The sequence below is a fragment of the Gymnogyps californianus genome, chromosome 14, assembly GCF_018139145.2.
Source record: "Gymnogyps californianus isolate 813 chromosome 14, ASM1813914v2, whole genome shotgun sequence".
In the NCBI taxonomy this organism is placed as follows: Eukaryota; Metazoa; Chordata; class Aves; order Accipitriformes; family Cathartidae; genus Gymnogyps; species Gymnogyps californianus.
This window is the reverse complement of record NC_059484.1, coordinates 20,590,709-20,608,106: the sequence shown is the minus strand read 5'-3', so window position 1 is coordinate 20,608,106 and position 17,398 is coordinate 20,590,709. Positions and strand designations below refer to the sequence as shown.

Genomic DNA, 17,398 nt, shown 5'->3' with positions numbered 1-17,398 from the left:
TGCTGGTACGTGCTGTTACCTCAAGGAGCACAGTGCTCGGAGCCGGCTGCCCAGCCGCGCCGGGCCCCAGCGACCGCACACCTCCACGGGCAGCAATGGCTTCTCCACGGGATGCCACCTGCGGCACCTGGCTCTGCTCCCCGCAAAACTCTTGCTTTCTGTGGCTCGAATCATTTTGCGTATGTATTTTACGTATAAAATGAACATATGTAAGCCTCAGCCAAAGAGTGCTGCTGTTAGTTCAAATATCTTCCCTGATTCAGAGAAAAATCTCTGAGAAAACAAACATCTGAACGGGAACAAAGGCGAAGTCTGGAGTGTTTCTATTTCCATGTCTGGGACAAACCTTTGAAAACAAAGTGCTTGTTATGGCTGGCCTAACAGGATGGAAAGGACCTTATAGGATGGAAAATAATGCAGCTAATTCATATTGCTACAGGTAAAAATATATTTCATGTCTGCCACCACCATTAGAGCTTCTATTTAACGTGAAAAGCCAATCATGCAGAGGGCTAGCAATCCCCAAAATTATTTAGGCTGCTCTGGGTAGTTTGTTACAAATTGAACACTTACATTTGACTCTGGACATGAATGAAAGATAAAAAGCACAGCGAATGCAGACAGCACGCTGGGCGACAGAGGCATCTGTGGATCCGCCATCCGTTTGGTGGTGAGCGAGCCGGTATGTGGATGAGCTGTACCAACCCACGCCGGCAAGACCCAACCAAGGCAGCAGCCGCGTTCCCACCGAGTCCTCGCAAAGCAAATCACGTCTGGGAGAGTATAGCTCCCTGCTCGGGGAGAGGCTCAGCAAAGCTGCTGGGGTTTTCAATAGGTGACTTAATTCAAGCAAAACCCTGCAGTCAGTGTCCCTGCCCCCCCAGCTCCCCCCCATTTCCAGCCATTTAATTTGGATCGCGCACGCTGCCGGACAGAGAGCAGGCGGCTGCTAGCGCACACAATTGGTGGTATTTATCAGATAAAATCTAATGAGTTCTGGGAAATGTTCCTGGGTGCATTCAAGTCATCCCTGCACATTATTGAGTTTAATTGGGCTGCAGCTGATGAGCGTGTAGGTGGAGAGCCGGGTGAGGAGCAGGGCGAGGGCCAGGCTGGCTGCCACACCAGTGGCTCCGGCTACTCGGCTTCATCCCTCTCTGAGGGGCTGGAGGAGCCGTGCCCCGGGAGAGAGCGGCCCTGCAGCTCCTCGCTCAAACCCACCGCGGGTTTTCCAGCCCCGGCAGCCCACGTGCCTCTGGAACGCCGTCCGACGGCTGGGAGCGCAGCAGGCATTTTATTGCAGGCGCATTGTAAAATGCTGTGCTGCAACGCAGAGCTCGTGAAACTCGTCTGTGCGCGGCCACCTCCTCTCGCTGGAAGGAAGCCTGAACGGCGCTAGCATCCGTGCCATTCCTGGTACCCCAAAACAGAGAAGCCCAATACCGAGTTTTGTCAAAAGCAAACTTGGGTCAGGAAAGAAACAGCGCAAGTTTTAAAATAATAGCAATAATCATGAAAATATTTCAAGTTACTAAAAGGAGATTTTTTTAAAAAATCAAAGCTCCTCTCCTGCGATATCAGAAACAGAGGAGACTGGAAATAGAAATTCTTCATCAAGTGCCCTTGTAAACACAAATGCCATCCATCGCTCACAGTAAGAGAACCAAAAAGGCTGTGGCACGTTAAAAAGAAATTCCACCTGCAGCACTAACGGCTGATGTCCCAGGTAGCTGAATCGGTCAATCATGCATTTGGATAATGGCTCCTAAAAGGCACACGTGCACAGGAGGAGGTGACAGGGAGATCAATTCGCAGTGGCCTCTGGCAGACAGCCGTGCCGCCGGGAACAGCAGCAGGGAGCGGAGAACGGGGGAGCACGACCAGCTCTGCTTCATCTCCCCAGCCGGGGCACACAGGCACAGAAACGATACGCTGACAAATTGCATAACCATAACTTATCCTGTCGTGTTTATTAAGGCTCTGGATACGCCTGTGCTCTTCTGGGCTGCTCTTGGATGAGGGGAGCTCTGCAAGGGCCAGGGGAGTCTGGAGCTGCGGGAGGACGAGCTGGCTGGGCTCGCTCAGCCGCCACGTGGTCACTGCATGTTCTCAGCACGCAGGAACAGGGACGGGAGCATGGGCAAAACAACACCATACGCAGCCCAAGCTTTTGCAGGCTGCAGAGGCTCACAGCATCGCAACTTCTACAGCACCGCCGCTCGAGCGAGGAGCGGGGAGAGCCAAGTACTGAGGAATGCAGATGGAGGCCAGCGGATCCAAAAGGAGGACAGATCAGCAGGGAAATACAAAACCTCCCAGCGAAGACAAGGAGAAACTTTCTGAATGCAGTTGACAAAACCTTCAGATGCAACGTCGAGAATTAAAGGGGTTTTCAGCAAGCAGCCGCATTGCTCTTGGGTTTCCCTGCTCAGCTGGGAAGAAACATGCGCCTGCACTGTTTCTGGGCGGTTTGACTTGCTCCAACAAGACTCTCTTTTTCTCCTGGGTGAATCTGGCCACAGCTGGATGCTTGGGTTCACTCCCAGGGAAAAAAATAAAAAGCGCTCATATCGCACTGAACAGATGCAGAGGCCAAATGCGAAGTTCAGTATCAGTAAGCCTAATCAGTGTGAATACCATAGGTGCTGTGACTTGCAAGGAAAACACATATGGTGCTGCAACGCTCCTCTGATTCAGGCTTTCCAGACAAAGTCGCCTCGGTTTCCAAAGTCATCCTCTCTGGCTTTGGGCAAGCTGAGCTTGACGGGAGATCTCAGGGGGACGCGCTGACAGGGGGATCCCGAATCTGCTCACCAGCCCTCAGCCCAAGGCTGCAGCTGGGGCGAGCGGCACAGGGCTGGCACGTTCCCCACACCCCGGCACGGCTTCGGCAGCGCCGTGCGTTTCCATTGACACCCCAGTGAAAGCCACAGGCACGGCCACGAGTTGATGTTAAAATGTCACCGTGGTCTCCGCCTGCAGAAATACAGCCAGCCAAAGGGGACTTCACCCTCAAACATCCCCCGGGGACAGAGCTGGAACGGGGGCTGCCAGGGCTGCAAACACTGTCCCCTGTGCTGCTGCCACCCCGCAATGGCGATGCCCTGTTTGAGACCAGCACCCTTCCCGCAGCCCACGGGACAGCACGCCGGGCACCACGGAGGATCTGCACCCTTCCCTACAGGGGCCAAACCCCAATGCCACGCCAGCAAACTTCACATTCACAGCACGCAACCAAGAGACAACACCACGTGAATGCAATTCCCACACCCCACAGCCCAGCCTTGCACTTCCTCCCTTAATTCTGGCCGTATGTGTGCAAGCACAGCATTCAGTTATAACTTCAGGCCGCTACACTCAATTACATCTTTCCTCTTCACAATAATAATAGTTATTTTACCCATTAGTGACAGCGGCGGCGGCTCGTGCTGCAGTGAGGCTTTGGCCGGCTCCGGGCTGTGCCTGCAGCCCCACAAGAGCCATCCCGTGCACGAGCACCACCGGCCCCGGTGCCCCCAGCAAAGCCTGAAAACAGAAATCGCCGATGCTTTCACACTGCAATAAGAAAACCTACATAGCCAGCAGGGCAATAAAAGCCTGAAAGAGCAAGTATATGTTAACAAGAAATCCTTTGAAAGATCTGCCGTGATGGAAAGTGACGTGCCGAAGCCTACCTGATAGATGGAAAACAGCCAAAGTAAACGAGTTTCCAGAAAGCCTCCCAGCAAGAACAGGCGTTTTAGCAAGGGCAGCTCCCACTGCTCTCCAGCCCGACGGGGGCTGTCCCTCCAGCGAGGCACGGGAAATAATAGTTCACAGCCGAGAGCCAGGTCGCAGGGTAATGAGCAGAAGTTACCCTGGTGTACACCTGTATATTCATGCAAGTGCATCGGCCACAGGCAAGAGTAACAAAGCAGGTTTTTTTGACTTTTTTTCTTCCACCTTAGAGGTATTTTGGAGCACGTTCACTTCACAAATGAAAGATTAGTGCCCTTCCCTCCAAAACACTGAATTCCTAAAAAATTTGCTTAAATGGAAAGAAAGGGCATACAGAAATAACCAGCTTTGTAGAATAAATTGAAGTCATGGTTAACAACAGCAGGTAAAATGCTTGTCCCATCTTTGCCAGTGGAAGAAGGTTTTGCCCAACGATTGGAAAAATACCCCCCCCCAGATTTCGTGCACCCTGCCACACACACGTGGGCAAACCCACTCACCCCACGATGCCCTTCCTACTTTTCATGGCAGTAGATAACCGTCAAATTGCCACAAACTTCCATGGAACTACATGAGAAGAGCACAGTAACTATTTCATTCAATAAAATAACAGCCTGCTAATCCCCAGCCTCGCAGCGGGGCACCCGTGCAGCCGATGGACAGACCCTCTTCCCACCTCCCTCCGCCGGGTGAGTTAGATCAAGGGAGCAGGAGCTGAGAAACGGATTTCCAGACTCCCATGCCCCACACACATTCGTACGTACACATGTATGTAAAGCCCGTGGAAAGCAGGACCGGCTCCCTCAGCTCAGTCCTGATCCGGCTGGCATCACCTACCAAAGCCAGAGAACGTCCTACACAAACCAGCTCCTTTCCCCATGCGGGTGCCAGCATTGCCAGGGTTTTTCTACATGGAAGCTGTGATTGCATTTGGTTTTTCTCCGCCAGCGGCTCCCGGAGCCTCCCGGCCCTCCCAGCCCCAAACAACGGCTTTCAGACCCTCTGCCCCGCGCTCCTCCAGACACGCCTTTCACACACCACAGCAGAAGATGCTTCTAAAAGTACATGCTTCTAAGTTTGAACGTAGTTACAAAAAGTCTAGACCTCGACTAGATGTGCGGTTTAGTCACTTGAAGATGGACAGAGGAGACAGGTCCAGGTTGGCTGGGGATCACTCCCAGCATCCCGTGGAAAACCGCAGCTCAAAGACATCTTGGCACTGGTGACTTTTATTCTCCTTCCTTCTGTTGAAAAAAGATTTGACTAGAATCTATATAATTGAATTTGGTTTAGTACTGCGTCTGTTCAGCATAAAGAGCAATCTAGAGAAGCTCTCATTAAAATGTCTTAAGTCCCACTCTGTCTGTGGGGACGGAGGAGACACCACCAGGGAGAGATGCCAGCTACTTATTGGAAATCTTTTGCTCACTCTAGATTCAATCTGTTTCTGTACATAGTTTCAGTTTCACTGGGATAAACAATTTAAAAGAATCCTGATAATTACGTGCTATCAGCAACCTCTATCTAACAACATAAAGTTCAAACACAAGCCCACAAGAATTCACACTTGAGTAATGCAAAACGCCTGGTGCTTCTCCTGGAGATCCCGGCCATCCGGCGGGAGCTCAGCAGAGATTCTCAACCACAGAAACTCCACAGCAAACCCAGCATATGCCTCATTGCATGCTACTAAATGATTGGTCTTGCCAGCGCTGGTGATGTAAGCTTTAGTCTAATTTAAGATACCCATTATCATATCTAGAGAGATGACTCTTATGCGTGATGAAGATACAAGAGTTGCGAAGAACCTGGTAAGAGACATGCTGCAGTCTCTGAAGTGCATTCCTCTCCAGCTGAAAACTGGGGAGCCTTCAGAAAATATAAGGACCTTTCGGAGAAGCATGGAACAAAAAGCTACCAGAAAATGCAAACAGCTAATCTGTTGACAATCCAGGCTAAGGAGGTTAAAAGTTCATTTGCAGAAGTAGAACAAAACCTTTTGCTAATTTACACATTACAGGAAGCCAAGCTCAAAAAACACAGCAAACACCTACAGGTTTGTGCTTTTTTTTGTTTTTTTTTTAAATTCTGCAGAATCTCATATTAAAAACAAAACCAGAAGAGTAAGAGGGAGCCAGAGCTGTCGAGGGGGAGGGCATGCACCCAGCCTTGTGCTCTGCACGGTGCACCCGGGGTTCCCAGAGCCGCGTCCCCAGGGAGCCACACACCCACCAACACCGTGCTCCCGCTAGTACCTGCTAAGCCCGCAGCAGTCCCCACTCTGCGGAGAGCATCGCCAGCTCCTCAAATAAAGCACGTGAGGGAGAGACAAGGAAAGGGCAGGGGGAAACCAAAGGTGTTGCTGCTGCCCCGCGAGGCTTTGACACCTCTGGCTCCGAGGCGTGAATGGTTCATAAGGACCCGCTGCATCACGCCAGAGCTGCTCCTTGAGCACGGGCTGCCTCCTGCAGAAGGGCTTCAGCGGTAGGAAAGGATCCCCCTCACCGCAAGGCTTGAGCAGAGAAAATACCAGGAAAACAAGGGAATGCATTCAGAGCGTCATCGTTACCCCAGCTGCTAATTGCAAACGCAGCTCGGGCTGCTGCTGTGTATCTGCTGCAATGTACTCTGAACTCGAGTAGGAGGAAGGAGCCGATCTACTGGCACATTATCAATAATCCAGTGGATTATTTTGTGGTAGCAGAAGAAAACTGGACGCAGGCCATTTGCAAACCAAACAAGACCATCTAAGAGACTGGTGCGATGGCCAGGGAGGTCTGAGCGCCCACTGACCACGTTCAAGAGCTGCCTCTGCCTTTGCGGGATCTGAACATGCACAGGATTTCTGCGGGGAGGCAGGAGAAGGCACAGGGCAGGCTCCTTCCTCTCTGCAAAGCTCCCTGGTTGAAAAAACTAACCCCCTAACAAACTATGTTAAAGGTAAAATTATCTTCAGGAGCCTAATGCAAAACCTAAGAAAACAAGGGAGACATTACGGCAAACACACGCAGATTTCATTAACGCGGGGAAGGCGTGTGAGCACGGGGGAGCCTGTGAGGCAGCGCAGCTCCCGCCGGAGGCTCTGCCAGGGGCCTGCGGACCTCCGCGGCCTCCGTCTTCCCACAGAGCTACAGGCGGTTGCAGTTAAATGCCGTAATTAAATTAGCCAGGCGAGATGGGCGCGCTAAGATTTCAAACTAATCTGCAGAGCAAGCTCTCATCCACCGCCTGTCTCCAATGTTAAAAATTACCCCAGAATTTGCACAGAGCCCGATCCGATGGAGGAGGGAGGCTCGGAGGACGTCGCGCTGTCCTCCCGGAGCTGGGAGCGAGGACGGGTCCCCGGCACGGCGCGCTGCCGAAGCCATCACCTTCTCCTTCACCCGCCCTCCCGGGCTGCTCCTTCCAAAGCCCCCTTCTCCTGCCTTCTGCAGGGAGCCCGCTGCATCGCTGCTGGCTTGGCTGGCTTTTCCCACGCAGGAACAGAAAAATAAACAGACAATTAGCTATACTTGCTAATCATGTCAAAGCATTGAAACAAAAGGGATTTTTATTGATCTGAGTGGGCTTGGCTCCAATCGGGAAGAGGATGATTTAAAATAGTTGCTTAGAACTGTATTTTCAAAACCAAGGATGTTCTTGTTTTGGTTTGGTTTGTTTTAACATAATCAGCCTAAACTTTCCTCCTTCCTTACTCTGTACGCTGGTTCACACCTTTTGCCCTGCCTGCCTAGGGTACGTAGAGGCAAGGCATGCACACAACAGGACCGACACGGATATACACCTCCTCGCACACCAGCACGTGATGGACCTGGAGGCACCGGTGCTCACTGGCTGCCGCAGTGGGGATGAAGCCCCAGGGAGCTGCAGCCGGGCTGGGCTCGCCCCCACGGCATCCCCTCTCTGCTTCTCCCTTAAATCACCCGCACTGGCCGTTCACAAGACAGTGTACTGGGTTAGATGCGACTGAGGACGCCTCGGCACAGCGGCTCTGGGGATGCCAGCAGCACCAGCACCAGCTCCAGCATGGGACTGGCTCTGGCATGGGACAGAGGCACGGCGCTCACCAGGCTGCAGCCCCTGGCAGCACCCATCCCGGCTCCCGAGGTGCCAGGACCTGATGCTCCAAACCAAGACACAAAGCAGAGAAACAAAACAGGAGGATAAAAAGGAAAAAAAAAAAAAAGGAAAGAGGGGGGCAAAAAAAAGCACGGCAGGAGCTGGCCCAGGACAGACGAGCCCCAGGCAGGATTCTCCCAGCTCCCGCAAGGCAGAGCGTGCCTACAGGGAGTCACCTCTCGTGTGACGTGCCTTTTGCTACCCACGGGAGCACTCAGATCCTTTGGGTCACTTGAACTCCCAAGGCTTCACCCAGGACCCAGCAGTCCCATGACCCAAAGGGATCAGAAACAGGCACCGGGCAAAAAGCCCCAGCATTTCCGAAGCATGGCGAGCAGGCGGCAGCACGGGAGGATTGCTGCCTGGCCTGGCCACGCGAGGTCAGAGAGCTCGCTCGCTATTTTCTTTTGGCAGCCAAATCAGGCGAGGAGCATATGAGAGAAGTGCATCTCAGAGGCCTCAGCGGCTAGTGGAAATTTCCAGAATGTCCTGGACAAGAATGACTTACTGGAAGTAATACATAAATCAAGCAAATGAATAGTTACCAGACAGCAGCATAAACAGCTGCCACGGGGATGAAATCAGACCTGCTGTGCCAAGAGGCGTCAGCCTCCTCGCCGGCTGCACCTTCGGGGGGAAACGGGGAAAACAACCCAAGGAAAAGCACATTTCTGGGGAAGCAGCCGCCCCCAGTCCCACACAAGTGCCTCGGTGGGTCTCCTGAAGCCACTGGGCACAGAGGATGCCATGGCGAGCACCGCCACTGCTGCCAGGGACCCCGGCTCCCGCGGGGCTCTGCATGGGCAGCACAGCCCGAGGAGCACGGCGCGGGGCTGCCAAGGACGGGACTGCTCCACGCGAAGGAAAACAAGCACCGGGTTGTGTTTTTAGGCAGAAGACCTGGAGGATTTTTTTCTTCTTCTCCTTTGCCAACAATCCCTCGTTCAGCAGAGAGCCCTCCGAAACGCGCTTCGCTCCGCGTCCAGCCCCTGCCCCGTCCCATGCAGCGGCTGTAACAGAGGGTGGGTTTTTGCTGGATCTGTGGGGCTGTGGCCGATAGCAGCCGCCCTGCAGAGCCCATGGAAACCATCCACGCTGATAAGTGAAAAACAATTTGTGCTAGAGATAGCAATCACTATCATGTTGGTTAAAACACGTAAACTAGAAAACACCACCGCAGCAAAACCAAAGGGAACTAGTCACTGCTGGCCAGGCCGCAGCCACGAATGATTACAGATAATTAATTCTGCTAAATACACGTACACACATTTCTTCTGCAGCCTGCTTTATTGTTTTGACCTTTTGCCAGGAGAGGAGCGGATGCGCAGGCAGGGCAGCCCTGCTCCTCGGGCCGGGGGGACGCGCAGAGCAGCAGCAGGAGCGATGCACGGAGCGATGCAGAGCTGCGGGAGGGTCTCGGGAGCCCCGCTGAAGGGTGCACGAGCACGACACCATCTGTATTGGAGAACCTGGATTTCACTGCCACAAGAACAAAGCAAGGCTCGGATGTCAAATTATGTCCATGCAAAAAAACCAATTCCTAAATGCTTGAAACATAACCAGAGCGAAATCTTCCTGCTCTGCACCTCCAAAGCATTTATTCCTTGGTGAGAAAGTACGTTAAAAAAGACGAAAAAGACAGGGATGACAATGCAGTTCCACTAACAAAAATGGCAATTTTCTGCAACCAGCTCCACTCCCAGCAGCCCCACCGGCGCAGCCACCCGCAAGCTCAGCAGCACGGCGCGCGCCTCCGCTTCGCTTTGAACTGCTTCAGCTTACTTGGCAGGAAAAAAAAAAAATTCAGTTTAATCAGAGCTGGCACGTTCTATTGATAAAAAAGCATTTGAAACTACAGTGTAGCCATTCTTGGAGATAGGTGCTGGGCCAAAAGGAGGTATCTGCAGCAAAACAACTCGGAAGCATGCAAGCAGGAGCGTGTTGCTAGGTGACATGCTGCGGGACAGCCTGCTGCACCCGAGGTGCTCTGCAGCACCGAGGAAGTATTGTTTTCCTCCTTTCCCAGCTAGAAACAGTGGGGAAAATATTCCCAGAATAAAGAGAGAGAAAACCCTGAAGACGGTGTGAGGAGTCCCGCACCACGCGGAGCTCGAGCCTGCTGCCCCGACTGGCGCAGGGAAGGCTGGGCACAAACTGCTAAAAAATGATGCTGGAAAAGGCATTCGGGAGAGCGGGGACACGGTGGCGAGGGACAGTGTCACTGCCATGCGCGCTCCGGTACCACACATGCTCACCCAGCGAGCTCGCCACATCTCCTGGCATCAGTTCTTCATGTAGCTTTTTAAAAAGTGTGTTTCTTATTTTTAAGGCAGCGCATGAGGAGCACTCTCACCAGCCATCCCCTGCAAACTCCAAAAGCTCCAAGGATTAACAGACTGACTAAGCAATAGCGACCCTGGTAACTAAAACAGCTACAAGGAACAGGAGAAGATATGTGCTGGCTTTGCCTTTCAATTCTTTGAAAGACATGGGCTATTCTGGCCTGAGACAAGAGAAAGCAGGCGATTTTTAAGATCATCCAGAGTCTCGCTAACTTCAGTTGCTGCATCCTCAGACGTGCCTGCTGACAGGGCCAGCAGAATGCAGGGCTTGCTGGGATGGTCCGGACTGCGGGTGTGCAGGCTTTCCTGCAGAGATCCCCTTGGAAAAACATCAGAACAAAGAGATCTCCTCTCTTTCAGGAACAGTAAATCACAGCTGGGTTTATCACAGGAATCCTGACAGCGCGAACATGTCCCAAGAAGGAAAATTAAAGGTTTCACCTACTCATGGGTCAAAGAATAACATCATAATAGCAAGTTTCACTGCAACCGGGGTCTGTAGAGCAGAAGAGGAAATTTGCAGCATTACATTCCTGATGAAGGAGCACGGACAGGGATTGCTCACACTCTGTATGATAATTGCCTGGACACCTGAACATGAGACAGGAGGCAGCGCAAACAGGCTTAGAGATGCAGTAAGAGGCAGAAATCAACTTCGTTTTCTATTTATACACTCCCTCCCTCCACCCTGCCTCTGCCTGCCCCCGGGATCTGTCCTCCCCCCGCCTCCAGCTCTCTTTTCCCCTCCGGCGCAGGGGGACAAGCCTCGGGAGCAGCAGCGCTTTCCCCCGGGAGCCGGAGCGCCGGCATCCCCCCGCCTGCCCAGGGTCTGCTGGGGTGCAAGCCCCCTCTCGCCGCACGCCGAATTGCACCCAGCCGCCACGGGAAACCCACGCCATTTCTCTGCTGCGCAGAAGGAAGGGCACTGCTCAACCACCTCAGAGGCACTTACCCCGGCTGATACTTAATTTGTGCTAGTAATTGCCATTTTTTAATGTATCACCTGTGTTAGCACGGTTTTATTACTGTTATCAACTGCAGCCCCATGGCACACGAGGAGCCCCATGTCCCTTTTCAGTAAGCAACAGCGAACACACAAACCAAAAAACCAGATGTAAGACAACGTGGGACAGGCTCTCTTTCTCTATTTGACTGATACAGGTTGAGTTCTGCTTTTAGTGTAAGAGATCTCCGCAGTAATACTGTGAGAAATATTTTTTTAGCTCATCTGATAAAAATGTGCATCTTGATTATTCATACATTACTTAAAATAAAAAAAAAAAAACAGAAACAGATGAGACAATCCCCTCCAAGAAGTGCAGCCCAGCTTGGCAGGGCCAGGAAGGGGCCCTTGGGTTTTGCCTGCGTTAGCTGTGGATGCCCTGCTCTCGGCTCCCCTCGCCAGGGACGGGGCAGCACCCAAACCCCGGCCGGTCCCCACCCCACCCCGGAGCATCCCCCTTCCCCACACAGGTCACCTGGGACAGCCAGGCCCCTGTCCCTTGTGCCACACTCTCCCTCCCTCCAAACATCTTCTGCAGATGTGAAGCTTCATCTCCACCCCAGCATCTTTCATCCGGCTTTATGGTACCGCTGCCTCAACCGGTTCATTTACAAGAGCCGCAGCAATGAGGCCCGGCCCGGGCTGCTCCCCTGGTGCTCCCGGAGCAAGGTCCTCCTTGCCGGGCAGCCCCGCAGCACACGGCAGGAGTGCCGCTGTGCAGGGGCTGCAGGACGGACACAGGAGGGATGCTGGAGGGCCCGTGCCCGGGGCTAGCTGTTCCTCTGGCCCCCGCAGCCCGGGATTCCCCCCAGGAACAGCACTGGCTCCAGGGCCAGGACAGCTTCGGCAGGGCAGCGAGCTCAGCAGAGCAGGCTCTCGCTCCTCGGCTTCCTGCCTTTCTCTGAGATAATTTTTTTCCCATTAAATAACCACTGAGCTGTTTCTCTTCCTAATATAGCACACACCAATACGCTCATTGTTTGTTTCTGTTTTGTTTTAGTTCCTTCCCTACTAAAGCAGCATGAAACCCATTGTATTACCTGCCTCCCCTCTCCACATCTCTCACTCAAACGCCACCAGGTTTTCCTTTAAATGAAAAGCACTTAAGCGGTTATGAGAGTCCTTGCACATATTTGGCCGATGGAAGTACCTGGAACCGCCTGGCCCTTGGCTTGAGCCTGCAAATGCAGATCTAAACCTTGAAACCGAGATCTAAACCAGCTCTTTGGTTTTTAACAGCCTTGCTGGGGAGTCCATGGAACAGACACAAACTTGTGTCATAAGAAAGCATGTGGAGTCATTTTTAAGCCTATTTCAAGTACCATTTGTTATTTTTTCTCTTAAACAGATAACTTCAGGTTCTCCCAGACCTTCTTCTAAATGGTTATGCCGATTAACTCCTTCCCCAGGCTTCCAAGTCCTGCCTAATCCCTCCTGCTCACGCAGCGCCGGTGCGAACAGCGAGGGCAGGTACGACCCCGCAGCCTTGAGGCTGGCACAAACACCTGATGATGCTTTCACTTTTTAAACACTAATCAAAGGTTTCCATGGTAACCAGCAGGAGCAGGAAGAAGATGGGAAATTATAGGTCAGCTCTATCACTGAAAGCAAAAAAATTATTCAATTCCTTTGCCCTCAAAGAGTTTCAAGGTGACCTAGAAGTATTGATTCATCAGGTTGCATAAAGGCAGAAGATATGCCCCAGAGTAGTCTTCTATTGTAGCAAAGAAATAGCTTTTAGTCCTTTAATACTAGGCTTGCTCTGAAACCCAGCGAGGAGCTTAACCTCCGCTCTGCCTTCTGGATAGCCGAACCCCATTGCCGTGCCATTAAAAGCAATGCTATATTCCCAGTAGCGTATGGGTTCCTCCTGCCGCCGCGGGGCCGGGGCACGGCCGCACAGGCAGGGGACGGCAGGGCCGTGGGTCAGCGGGGAAGCCCCCCTCTCTCCTTCCCTCCCTCCCTCCCCGCTCCGTCTCTCAGCCCTCGTTTCACTCACACACGGGTTTCCAGTTACTCGCCAACCAGATATGACTCAACACCGCACACACACACAAGGAAACTTTTCTACCACTATTAACTTTCAGAGGAAGTGGAAAAAGGAGAGAAAAACATATCAGTCATAAACGTACTTTGCCAAGTGGTTCATGAGCAAGTGCAGCATCTGCCTGTTTTTCTCCGGGAGCCGATGAACGAGGCTGTGGATCTCTGACACCCTCGACTCCTGATTCTCCAGTTCTGCATTGGAAATAAAAGATGATTTATCTCTGCATCAGGGGGGTTATTATGGAAATTATAATTAAATTAATAAATTATGCAGGCCCAAACACTAACACTGACAGACATCCTGGGGACCTGCTCCACCCTACACCCAGGCGTGCTACGGATACTCTCCTCGGCGCTTTTCCTTTGTACAAACTCCAATCAGTTGTTTCCAAAAGGAAGAAACTAACGGGCTGAAATAGTGAGCTGAGAGCAGATGCCAGCCACGTGAAAAGCCAGTTGTGATCAGGGAAGGGGCTGGCTGTAACCAGTGTTTCTCCGATTCCAGCAATGGGAACATCAGCACGTTCCCGTTCAATGTGTTCCCAAGCACTGTCAGGATGTGCTCAGCACAGCGCCCGGCGAAGTTGTCGCATCTGGTCCTCAGCAGGCTGAGGTCCTCAGACGTGCCCCGACAGCCTAAGCGGGAGCCGTTCAAGGAGGCTACCACCGATGGGGCCACGGACCACGTGAGCCCTCCTGACCCCCTGCTCCCACCCACATGCACCCTGGCTGCGCAGCTGCCAACGGAGAGTCACCCGCTCTCATACGAAGCACCTTCCCAGGGCAGTCAAAGGAAAGCGGCACAGACATCTGAACCGCAACCGATCTCATCAAAACACCGTAGGTGGTGTTTGAACGACAGCCTCCCTCGTTTTGGCAGATGATGGTCAAAATAAGACAGAACTGCAGCAGCAGCTACTGCCACCAGCCAGCTCTCCGCTCCCCCTCCACCATCTGCGTTTCCTTTTCATCCGGTAAGTCCCAAACAACAACGTGCCCCTTGTCTCTCCATTCTTATTCTACTTTCCAGGACTTAAGAACAAGGAGGTCCGCGGGGAAGCAGCAGGGCAGAGGTTATGCTCAGTTACTTGCAAATTACGCTCCTCTTTCAGATCAGTGCCATAAACATCAACAAACTCACTTGCTGCTTTGATGAAGCTCCTTTGAAACTGGTACATCATGAGCGGCCCCGGAAGCATTCTGGAAGATAAAAAGGTAACACGCACAAAACACATCTGAGTAACACAATCCACAGAAATAAAGCTTTGCCCTTACCATAAATTCAGCTCCATTTTGAAAAGTGCAGAATTAAGCAATAGCAACTCTGATTAATTCTCCCCGTTAGAAGGAATAAGATCTATTGAAGTACCTCTGATTTATTCTTCCGCCCTTTTCTGTACCACACTAAATTCATTTTTAAGTTTAACATTCCTTCAGTAAAACAGTAACATAGAGTTTCAGTGAGCCCATGATTTCCAAGTAAGTTTAAAAATAAATTAAAAAGAGAAACAAGCCTAGTCATAAAACTTGAACAGTCACTGTTCCCGTTAAATTCCCCATTCTCCCCTCCCACTTCCACATCCCTTCAGTGGGACATCTTGGTGCTGCCGACATTCTTCACTGCTTTGCAAACAGTTCAAACTCTGGAGCAAAAGTTGCCAATCATGCAAAATTATGTAGTGTTTTGTGATATTCTAGGCTGAGATCCACCAAGCTAATTATACTCATCACCCTAATTGGATTTAGCCTCTCTCGTGCTCTCTCTCTCTCTCTCAAATAAAACCCAGTGCACAGAACAGCAACAGCAAGCAAGAAGCTGCAGTCGCGACAGGTAGAAGCATGTTGTGGATAATGAGATGCTGACTGCTGCCAACAAACCAACCCTTTGGGAAGATAACCCACGGCGATAATGGCATCAGCTTGCATACAGAAATTATTGCTACAGTAAAGCTCAGCACCCGGTCCTGAAAAAGCACTACAGCCACAGCTCTTAGAGGAGCACTGTGCTCACCTTCTGCCACATGCTCATTAGGTGGAAGCTCATCGTGAAAAGCTTAGGGAAAAGCTTAAATCAAGGCAGGGGACACAAGACTGAGCTTTTAAACTCATGTTTGTATGATGCATGCATCTGTCAGAGAGCTGATCGTGTTCCCCAGATCCTACTCAAACATGCTGGAGGGTCAAGGGAAAAGCCAGAATAAATTCTCAAAGAGTAGTTTCTTCTTTGTTTCTATTAAAGTGCTATTGTTAAGGACCTGCAATAACAGGCAGTAACGCCCCAGACCGTCACCGAATCTGTCCTGAAGCCACACGACAGATGAGGCTTTTCTGCCTTACCTCAGGTAAGTTTTCAGTGCACTAGTAATGGTCTTTATCTCCCACTCTGCACAGATCTCTGTTTCTGTTTCTGTGGCTGTTTTGGGATCTAAGGAAAAAGACAAAAAAGAAAAAAGTCAACCAAAGTGAAGATAATACCAGTTCATACCAGCTCACCAGCTCAGCTGTGTGGGAACACCGTCACATCCCATTTTATTTGCTATTCCCCAGCCCAGTGACCACAAGCCGATCCTCCAACAGACACTTCTGCAGGGAAGCAGAGTTTGTTACACGAGATTGGCCATGCTCGCTTGCATGGGACGAGAAAAAGAAAAGAAAAACATTAATCTATGAGCAATGAGATGGGTAGTTTGACTCGAGGCGTGACATTACACAGGGTGCAGGAGACTGTGGTGTTCAGCGACAGCGGTGACAGAGCAGGGCACAAACATGACATGGACCCAGACAAACAGAGGACCCCCCTCCCTCCCAGGACTCAGCAGAAAATCCCAGCCCCAAGTAGGCTGCAAGGCATTGCCACAGCCTAAACGAACGTCAGCGACAGCAGTAACGGTGACACGGCCTCTGTGGCAGTTGGTGGGTGTCGGGCAGGCAGCAAGATAGACGGGGTGGCAGAGGCAGGAGCCCTGCCCGGGTGTGCGGGGGGACAGGAGGCGGCTTGTTCTCCCGCCCAAGGCGGGGAAGAGTCCCTGGAGCCAGCCTGACCCGCCGCAGAGGGTGTGGGAAGGCAGCTCCGCGCTCCCTCGGCTCCACAGCTGCGTTTCACGTGGATGGGAGGGAGGAAGCGGGGCTGTTGCATGCGGCGTTCCGCGGCCGGCCTCGACACCGACGGCATTCGCACATTATCCACCGGGCTGCCCGCCCTGGGGACCCTTGCTCAGCTCACCACTCCAGAAACGTGCCACCAAGACTGCCCTCACCAGCCTGATGCTGGCTGCGAGGTGGCCTTGGACTGGGAAGCTCCCATCGCCTCGCAGAGCAGGAATACCGGCAGGCTCCCCAGGGAACATCACGACCCGGGAGCCTCTCGCCGCTGCCAAGGTACGTGGGGGAGAGTAGCGACACTGCTTGGTTTGAGCTGCGCTAGCGGCGAGGGAGAGAAGAAGCACCCAGGGTGTTTTGAAGCGGTGCAGGGCAGGGAGCGCAGAGGCAGCTCTGGCTGGGAGGGTCACTGGCGCGGCAGAACCACGCTGCAGTTTGTTTTGTCACCTCTGGCCTCTTGATGTCATCCTATTCTGTTCCTCCATCCTCCGCACCGCAGGCTGTTTCTTGCCATCTTTAATTTTTAAATGCCTGATTCACCCTCCTCCACCCCCGTGGCAGACGCCGGGCTCTGCAGCAGCCCCCGAGCTGCCATGAGCAGCGAGCCTCGAGGAGCATCGGGTACGACAGCAAACCTCCTGGCACGGAGAGAACCCAGCCCGGACCCCGCGACAAACGAGACGGTGCCAGGCCCTCGGCGCGCAATGTCGGCGAGCGACGGTAGAGATCGAGCTGCCATCTACATCCACTCACCGCAGCCCCTCGCCGTGGCTCGTGCCCACCCTGTCACCAAGCACCACACGTAACACTGCAGAGAGCTGGCTGCCAGCACAGCTGGCAAGCGCGGCTCTCGTAGCACTCGTGAGGAAGGTCTCCAAGCTACAGCTGATGTGCGCACGCCTCTGCACTGCCGTCCTCCAAGGACACTTCTCCCCAGGTCCTTGTTCCCACCGTCGAGCAGAGGCAAGGTCCGAGCCGCTCCCCTGCTCACCCTGCCCCTCCAGGATTTACACTCCTGACCCTCCATGGCTGCCTTAGATGAAAACACAAATGGAAATTCGAAATGCTTTCT

General features: G+C 52.5%; 1 protein-coding gene across 1 annotated transcript in view; it reads right to left on the bottom strand.

Annotated features, from left to right (window-relative positions):
* ARHGAP26 (Rho GTPase activating protein 26) overlaps window positions 1-17,398 on the bottom strand; it is a 157,051-nt gene that overhangs the window by 53,819 nt on the left and 85,834 nt on the right. The window contains 3 exon segments of the mRNA XM_050905360.1: window positions 13,314-13,419; window positions 14,369-14,427; window positions 15,565-15,652. Of these exon segments, the coding sequence (XP_050761317.1) occupies window positions 13,314-13,419; window positions 14,369-14,427; window positions 15,565-15,652 (253 nt within the window).